General features: G+C 37.9%; 1 protein-coding gene across 1 annotated transcript; it reads right to left on the bottom strand.

Annotated features, from left to right (window-relative positions):
• Nucleotides 1-5,618: 5,618 nt before the first annotated feature.
• On the bottom strand, nt 5,619-8,532 carry BLOC1S6 (biogenesis of lysosomal organelles complex-1, subunit 6, pallidin; the record flags this gene model as incomplete). Its single annotated transcript, XM_008942851.1, has 4 exons — nt 5,619-5,738; nt 6,535-6,621; nt 7,253-7,340; nt 8,388-8,532. Coding segments are annotated over 4 exons (440 nt in total), but the record flags the coding sequence as incomplete, so codon positions are not given.
• Nucleotides 8,533-8,678: the final 146 nt, after the last annotated feature.

Genomic DNA, 8,678 nt, shown 5'->3' with positions numbered 1-8,678 from the left:
CCTCTGGAGATCATCAAGTCCAGCCCCAACCCTCTTTGCCTGTGGGTTTGTGTGAAGCTTGGTGTTTTCCCCCCCGTAAATGTCCTTCCATCTTCAAACCAATTGCTCTGCCTGCTTGCCAACTCAAAAATGAGACTTAAGCCTCGAATCCCACACATTAAAAAAAATCCATGCAATATTAAGAACACAAGTAAGTGAAACTACTGGAGTCCTGAGCTGCAACCGGGGCGTAACTCACCTGGACGCAGGGAGAGAGGAGCCATCCAGCTGCAGCGCGGGCAGAGAGCAGGGCTGCCATCTCCTTTCTGTTCAGCTAACTGCAGGCCACTGCTCAGCCAGGCTTTAGAATGTTCTCCTCAAAAACTGTACAGGGCCTTTGATTTATGATATGGTGACAGCATAAAGCATTAACAACTGTTAATCCAGCTGTTAGTCATGTTTGTCAGGAAAAAAAAAAAAAGTTAGGCAAAGATTAGTGCCGAGCGTAACGCAGCCAAATGACTTGTGCCAACTCATACGCATCAAGCACTCAACAGATCCAAAGTCAGGCCACTTGCTTCCCAGGCCCAGCTTTCCGTCTTGGCACAAAGTTTCTGCATAGGTGAAACTGCTCAGCTGGTACACAGCCAGTTGTGGGAAGCTATGGAGAGTGAGGGAAAGGTGTCGAGGAGTTAAGTAGGAAGCAGCAACCCTAAATCTTCACCTAGTGATCCTTTTCTACACACAGAAAAGCAGCAAGATGCTTACATTAAAACAAACAAACAAAAATAACACAAAACAAACAAAAAAAAAAACAACAAAACCCACAACCACATACTAGATCAATAACTAATAATAAATAAATGACCTCTGATGACTGCATTCCCATGTAGAGGCAAAGGTTCATTTTTCAGAGGTGCTGAACACCTACACTTTCGTGGAATTTACTGAAATGTAAAATTTCAAAATTTTAAAAGAAAAATAGGTTACTGGAATGACAGAAAATGTACTGGGAGAAGAAACAACCAGTATCATTACACATAAGACATGAAGATTAGACATCTTTGTTAATACAAGTGATTTCTCTAAAGAAAAAAACAACAAACCAACAACACAGTTTACAGCAATATCTTTCAGGATACCCAAACTTCCCATTTTTGTAATTTCTAACACCTTCCTGACTCCCTGTTCCCAGCTGCCCTGGTATAGGCAGAATATAGCCTTTTTTCCTTTTTTTTTTTTTTTTCCTAAGAGGTTGATCCTCATCTTTATACACAAAGAAGGAAAGTTGTTGGGTTTTTTTTTAACATATATGTTTAGGACTGTCTTTAAATACTAAAATATCTTCTTTATGCTCCCCCACAGGCTTCCTACAGAGATGGTCTCTAATTTTAATAAAGAAATTTTTTAAATTAATACCTTAACGTAGAAACAGAACACATAAAACACCCAGGCAACTGGGCTTTCTTGTGAAAGCCAGAGCACACACCTCCTGGCCTGTTTAATTATACTGATCCCCTCCACAGCACAGCATGTACATACCTGTCTAGGCTTAAAGGGAGAGTTTTCCAGGATGGATATTATCCTTCTGTGGAAAGCGCCTACCTGACTGTGAACACAATCTCAAATGAATTCTAGTAATGCTAAGTGATGCAGAAAAAAGGCAATAACTTCCTCACATCATCTTTGATATTTTTTCTTGGAGCTGTCCTTCTTCTGGCATACCTCTAAATCATAGCATCTGTGAGACTAACAAAAAAACAGCAGTAGTAAGAAAAAAAAAAAAAGAAGTAGAAACAGAAACAAAACAGAGTACAAAATAGTTTCTCATACGTAGTTCATCAGCGTGACTTCTACCCAATTTAAAGACTGGAAAACCAGCAACTTCAGTTGAGTACTGAAGGGGTGAAACATTGGTTTCAAGTTGTGGGTGGCAGAGACTGTATGAATGGTTTATTGCTGTACTTACATCGGAGGATATTACTCTTTACACAAGTCCCAGGGGACAGAAGAGAAGTTTTGCTTGTCCAGGCAATAAATGGTATTGCTAGTTTATAGATAGAGTGTTTTGCAGACCAGGACACATACAGATGGTCTTGTTTTCATAGCAGTGCCGGGATGGATTTTCATTGCAACACGTGAAACAAAATAAAATAGATCAGCCTTATCTTTTTTCTTACATCTCAGTGTGAATGACAGTGCAAACGTAATTACTTCTGTAAATTTCTCCATTAGAGACTATTGCCTTTGCATGTTTGAAATTATTCTTTATAAAGCTTTAAATTATTTGCTTTGTTACTTTGCAAGTTTGTAAAAGCTGAATACAGTTGTTGCAACTTCTCTGACTCCCAAGCAGGGTGTTCCATGTCCTTTCTTAAACTCCATGGCTTGACATCAGGGACATAAATGGATAAATAAGTGCAAAACCAAGAACAAAATACTGAGTTATCAGGTACGACCAACATCTGTGCTTCTAAAGCTACACAACACTTCATGAATAACACTGAGATTATGGACCCGAGTTAGTCATAACCTCCTAGATCCATGGCATGGTTGCTGCCTGGAGAAAAAAAGTTACAATTCTCCACAGCAGCACTGTTGTGACACTGCCAGGTACCAACAATAGAGCCGTTCTTCCAGTTTGTTTTACTTGAAACACCTACCTAGAGAGTATCTGAGAAAACAAAATTTGTCATATCCTAAGAGTTCTCAGCTATGCTGGTATCACAAAGGACTGGTTTGAGGACATATAGTGGTGGTGGTGGGGATGCAACTGTCCAGTTTTGGTGCCTGTTCTTCTAAAAATCATTTTGCCATGAACTAAGAAAAGTGAAGTAGAAGTGTGCTTCCAATTACTAGAAAGTAGTGGCATTTGCACCAAACCCAACTGTTTACTTCAACTTAAGCTTACACTTTTATTTAAAAATAAATAATAAATGAAACAATCTTTTCTACTGTCACATACTGCCTTACTAAGAAACTCTGTGTACACTGTCTGTTTTGCCTGGCATGAATAGCCATATTCATGTTTATGCTGCTGTAATTTGTATTCTTGCAGATTTACATCGCAGACTGGAGACCTGCAAAGCTTTTAGCATTAACTTGGTTATATTCACACAACTAATCCAACAAAGATCAAATAACCAATAAGATCTAAAAAAAAAAAAATAAAAAAAGGACCTGTGCAAAGTGAGGCATGAAAGCAACAAGCTCAGAATTGAAATGAAGAGCAGCCAGCAGTGCTGCAAAGCAAGCAGTAGACGGCAGAAGTGTCTACTGAAGCACAGTGCAGAATAAATCAGCCAGGGGACTCTCCCCACTGTTAGAATCCCAACAGAACAGCTACAGAAACAACCTTTACATTATTATTTATGCTATTAGCACTTGGGTCACAGCAAGTGGTAATAGCATAAGTAATGCTGTAAAGGAGTAAAACCAGATAAAATATTCTGCAGCTATTTTCCAAGAGGAAACAAATATTGGTTTTATGAACATGGCAAAGCTACCACTACTAATGAACATGCCAGGTTTCACTGGATTAAAAATTGGCTCAAAGTTATATGGCCACAGGTGGGGGAACCCAAATTAAGCATCCAGGTTAACAACAGCAAAGATAAAAGCACAGGAAACCAAGATACTCCAGTCAGCAACAGTAATTTCTAGATTTGTAGAATCTTACAAAATAAAAATTCAGAGTTACTGCACAGTTAAGTGTCTAACTTCTGCTGCCGTGACTTGATAGTTTAAAAATGAGTACATAGAGTATGAAACATCTTATGGAGAGAAAAAAATAACACAGGAATTTAACTCCAATTTGGATACGGAGGCATCTAGTTTCATGTTATACTTTAATAAGAACTGTTTAAATTCCCAGAATCTAGTTTTGAAATTACATTAGAAAATAAAATATTTAAACATTTACTTATATACATTCTGCTCCAAAAAAAGGACTGTGGAAATTCTTTGCATTTCTTAAAAATACATAGAAACCAGGTCAAGAGTCCACTGGCAAATAACAGACACAAGTCAACTGAAAGGAAAAAATATCCATGGGAAGTTTTAATCTACCACTGCTTCAGTAACAGCAGTTCAACGTCTCTTCAGACTACTTTAAGTAGCTTGTTCTCCTTGTCTCAAAACATCATCCCAGTTTACCTTGCATGTTGGCTGATTACTTGTTAAAGAGTATGTCTTTCACAGAAAAAATAAGACAAATATTAACAACAGGGAATTCGGAGTTCACAGAATTAGAATACAGAGGAGTCCAGACACGTGTACACTGTGTAAATCATCTAAAATGGAAGGAAAAGTAAAATTGACTGTCTGATACCTTACTTTACATATTTTATGGAAAACTTTACATAGCTTACCCTTCATCTTACCTCAAAACACACCACTTATATTACTACTTAAAAAATAACCAACAGGTAACAGGTACCAAATAACCAGTTTGTTAGACTGTAGGAACAAATAGTTTAAAGCTCTTTTACCAGTCTAGACAGCACATACATTCGTTTGAATGGGAGTTCACACCAAGTGGTGCACGAAAGCAATTACATTCAGAAAAATGGATATCAACCTCCATTCCACATTTATCATCAGTAAACACTAGCAATCACCACTCTGGGTGAGGCCAGCATTACAAAAATTCTCTTACATAGCCCCCAAGTGCAAATGAATAATTTGTTAAGGAAAAAAACTAAATGCAGTAGTTTTTCCTACAGCTAACCAAAGGTCACATGAAGGGGCAATTGTTTCATTTTGGTTGTATTTTATTTTGTTACATAAAATGAAGGAACTAAACCTTTGTAATCCCACAGAAATCTTCTTAGGCCACACAGTCTTCCTGTTGAACCATTACAGAAAGCAACAACTCCCTGGTTTGACTCAAGTGTTTGTGAGAGCACAAGTTCATTCTTCTTTGCATTGTGCACACATCAATTTTGAATATCTTTAGTGTTCTGCTCACCCCTCCTTAATCAACTCAGCTGGGAACTTACTCAGAAGTTACTTTAAAGCTATTCTTAAGTTACTTGATGACTAAAAAAAAAATGAGACTCCTGCAATAAAGTGAGCTTTCAGGTACATACACTGGAAGTTTCTTTAGTTCACTAGAGACAGACCAAAACAAGGCTGCAGAAAAGGTGAGTATTTATAAACCAGGGCACGAAAAAGAGATCCCAACTGCCTGAATCAAAGTGGCTTTGGTGAAAGAGGTGGCCACTGAGGTACAGTGATGAGAAGTGAACTTTAACTAGTATTCTGTATTTTGTCTGAAAAATATGTATGGCAGTCACCAAATATCTCTTGGAATGCTAAACACCAGCAAAACAGGTGAAAAAAACCTGATAGGTATTTGAAACTGTGACGCCTAAGTTTCCATATTCATACATACATAAAAAAATTAACTTAGACTATAATAATATCAAACTGCATAGCGTTACAAAAAAGGCAGCTTGAATGGCTGAAAAGAAAAAAAAATTGCACATTACCAACCCTATTATTACCATTCTGGAACTGATAGTATTGCAGAGCAGACTGTTGCTAGTCAGAGCTATAGCCCAGTGTGAGCAACATCTGCCTTAACTGCAGAAAATGTAGACATGATTAATTGGGATGAGCTGCTGCACGCTCTGCTTTCACGTCCTCCTAGCAGGTTTTGCTGTTAACTGCTTCTCTCTTTCAAGTTCCTTCTCACGTTGCTGTTCTCGTTCCAGTTCTTCCTTCTGCCTCTTTTGTTGCAGCTTGAGCGCTCTTTTCTAAACAGAAATGCAAGAAAATATATCTAAGTTTTATAGCTGTATTTAAGTTGGAGCTACAAACAATATCTCTCTCATTTTCTTAACACTTCTCCAATCCACTCTGCTTACAACTGGATGTTGCATAAACTGTTCATTTTTTTCCCCCTTCCTCCCACTTCCATCTTATTGTTCAGAAATGGCAAGTCTGTGATCTATGCAGGGAAAACAAACTGGATTACCTTCAGCCTCACTAGAACTCATCCTTTGTGTATACCAGACAGGGTGCAAACTCTGCAATTTATTGTCTCCAAGAGAAAATCCTTTTGTTGAGCATACTGAAGGACTAATCCTCCCAGAATGTAACCAGAGACCACCTATGCAGCATAAAGTCAGGGAACTTATGCCACTGTTAACATTACATGGACTAGAAGGAGAAATTTTTATGTTTATGAAAAACTAGCTTTCATTAAAAAGGCACAGAAACTGAAACTACAAAGATAACAAGTGGGAATGGAGTGGACAGACATGAATGAACTGACAGAACAAAGCGTGGTTCTTACACCACCTAAACATGCTGACAACAGTGAGATTTGCTGGTAGCACAGATGTGTAAGTTGCTTGAGCACAAGCAGGGATAAGTGAAAGTTTAAGAACATACATGGCTGGACACTACTGAAAACATCCATTTAAGATACAGACTGAAGATTCTATTTTAATCAGAACCTTCAGCATGCATCGAAAATACAAGTTGCAAGTCATTAATATATGTAATTAAATATCTGTGTTGGAAAGTTAAAATATTTATCCCACTCACTTTTAACTTTGATGTCTTCTCATGGAGCATCATCATTTCATTTCTAATATTCACTAGCTTGTTGTGATAATGTTTAGCTTCTGAAAACTTAAAAAATTTAACTGTTAAAGTAGTGACTGTCAAGTTGGAATAGTTTTATAAAGCTACACAGCAAAAGGGTAATCAATACTACAAAAGTACCAGAAAAAAATGATAATGGATTAAAAATGTTCAAGTGTGTATACGAAGTTTACATATTACATCTATCAACAAAGAAAACTATGTAATTACATATAGTACACCCAGTATACTACAGATACCTCAATAGGTATACCAAATAACCTACTGATTTAAGATTCATTAGACAGAATAAAAATATTACCATTTTATACACCACGTATCAGTGTTTTATACTTCACCCTTCCTGCTAGCTTGGAGAGGTGCACAGAGCTCACACTGGAGCCTCAGTCCGATGAAAAAATGGCACAATTTCAGCTGCTGCTTTTGAACAACTAGATTTACTACCACCAGCTGACTGAGCCTGCTTGCTCTTCACAGTGCCCTTCCTATTTAAGGGAAATATACTGGTTCCACACCTTCTCCAGCAAAAATTTGTCCTAAATACCTGAACTGGTTGGTTCTCTTCCTGTAGGTCATTAAGGAAAATACGCAAGTTGCTACTAATGCTCAGCAAGAAAATCTACACTAACAGATTTAAGAAAGCATTAACAGTACTTACCAGAGCATCGATATCAAGAATGGAGTTACACTCTTTGAATTTTGAAATTTCTTGTTCTAATGTTTCTAGTAATACCACTTGGTTTTGTCTGGAAAAAAAAAAAAAAAAAGCATAAAACCAAAGTAAAGCAGTACATATGCATTTCTACCAGCCCTTTAAACAAACACTACTTTTGATCACAACAATAGAATTACACACTTCCCAGTATCAGATGCCTCTTATGCATTGCTGCATTCTTTCAATAAAGACACAAGTAAATGGTTTTATGAGAATCCCAGCTGAGAACACACAAACTCAGGGGGCATCATTGAGCATGGATGGATATCCAGACTGAATATCCAAAAGCCCTGAGGAGACACTGCAGGGTTCAGTGATTGAACACCCTAGGCTTCATGAAGGGAAGAACAATTAGCTCTTGACCTCCCACTTGGGTGCCTCTGTGTCATGCTGCAGGACTAAGTTATTTCTGTAGAGAACTTGCATGGATCACTGGTGCTTATTAAGGCTCCTCCATCCCATGCAAATCAGCTAAAGTCTTTCCAGACATAGGCTGTCCCTGGCAGCAGCATGATCACATTATGCACCGTGAAACCCAAACCAGTGTACCCAGCTACACCTGAGATGGATCTCTGTAAAGCCCTCTCCAGGATCTCTGCGTCCATGGCAGGTCCAGCCTGACTTTGAAATAATTTCTTTCCCAATTACCAGCAAGATGCCAACGTGCGAAGAATTCTTATCTATTTAGCTCCTTAATTGTATTTTCCAAGTGTATCTTTTGCACTACAAGCTGCCTTGAATATGAACTGCATTTCTCCAAGCAAAATAAATCCAAGCATCAGCAAACTTAACACTACAGAAATGAACAAGTATTTAAGAAATCTACATGTCCTCCTCTCTCCCCAGCTTAGGGGATTTTAGTGTTATAGTGTTACACATTCTTCAAAGTTCTGATAGGCCATGCTGCAGCTTATACACCCCCCAGTACTCCCACAAATCACAGCTACTGAGGATACTATAGTTAGAACACAAAAGTGCCACCATAAACTATATTCCAACTAAGGGTAGCTAGAACATTATATTGAAAAAAAAAATGGCAAAGTATGCATACATAAGTTGGTTTTAAAAATCTGCTTACGTGAGTTCCTGTAGTGCTGATTTTGATCGCTGAAGATCAGGCAGATAATGAGAAATCAATCCTTCAGTTAGCTGCTCCACAGCTTTCTCATCTATTAAAGGCAGATCTTCTACTACTCCTTCATCTGGAGACGCATCACTAGGACCTACACCAAAGAATTAAGAGTGACTGGTCAGCATGCGCTTCAAGTTTCACCTTCAGAAATTATTTTTTTTTTTAAATTAGAAGCACTTCAACAATGAAGGTATAAATCTTTGAACTGTATCAACTAGAATCATAGAATCATAGAAT

This window comes from Merops nubicus, unplaced genomic scaffold, assembly GCF_000691845.1.
Source record: "Merops nubicus isolate BGI_N331 unplaced genomic scaffold, ASM69184v1 Scaffold50126, whole genome shotgun sequence".
In the NCBI taxonomy this organism is placed as follows: domain Eukaryota; kingdom Metazoa; phylum Chordata; class Aves; order Coraciiformes; family Meropidae; genus Merops; species Merops nubicus.
The sequence above is the reverse complement of the archived record's forward strand: the minus strand, read 5'-3'. Positions and strand labels throughout refer to the sequence as shown.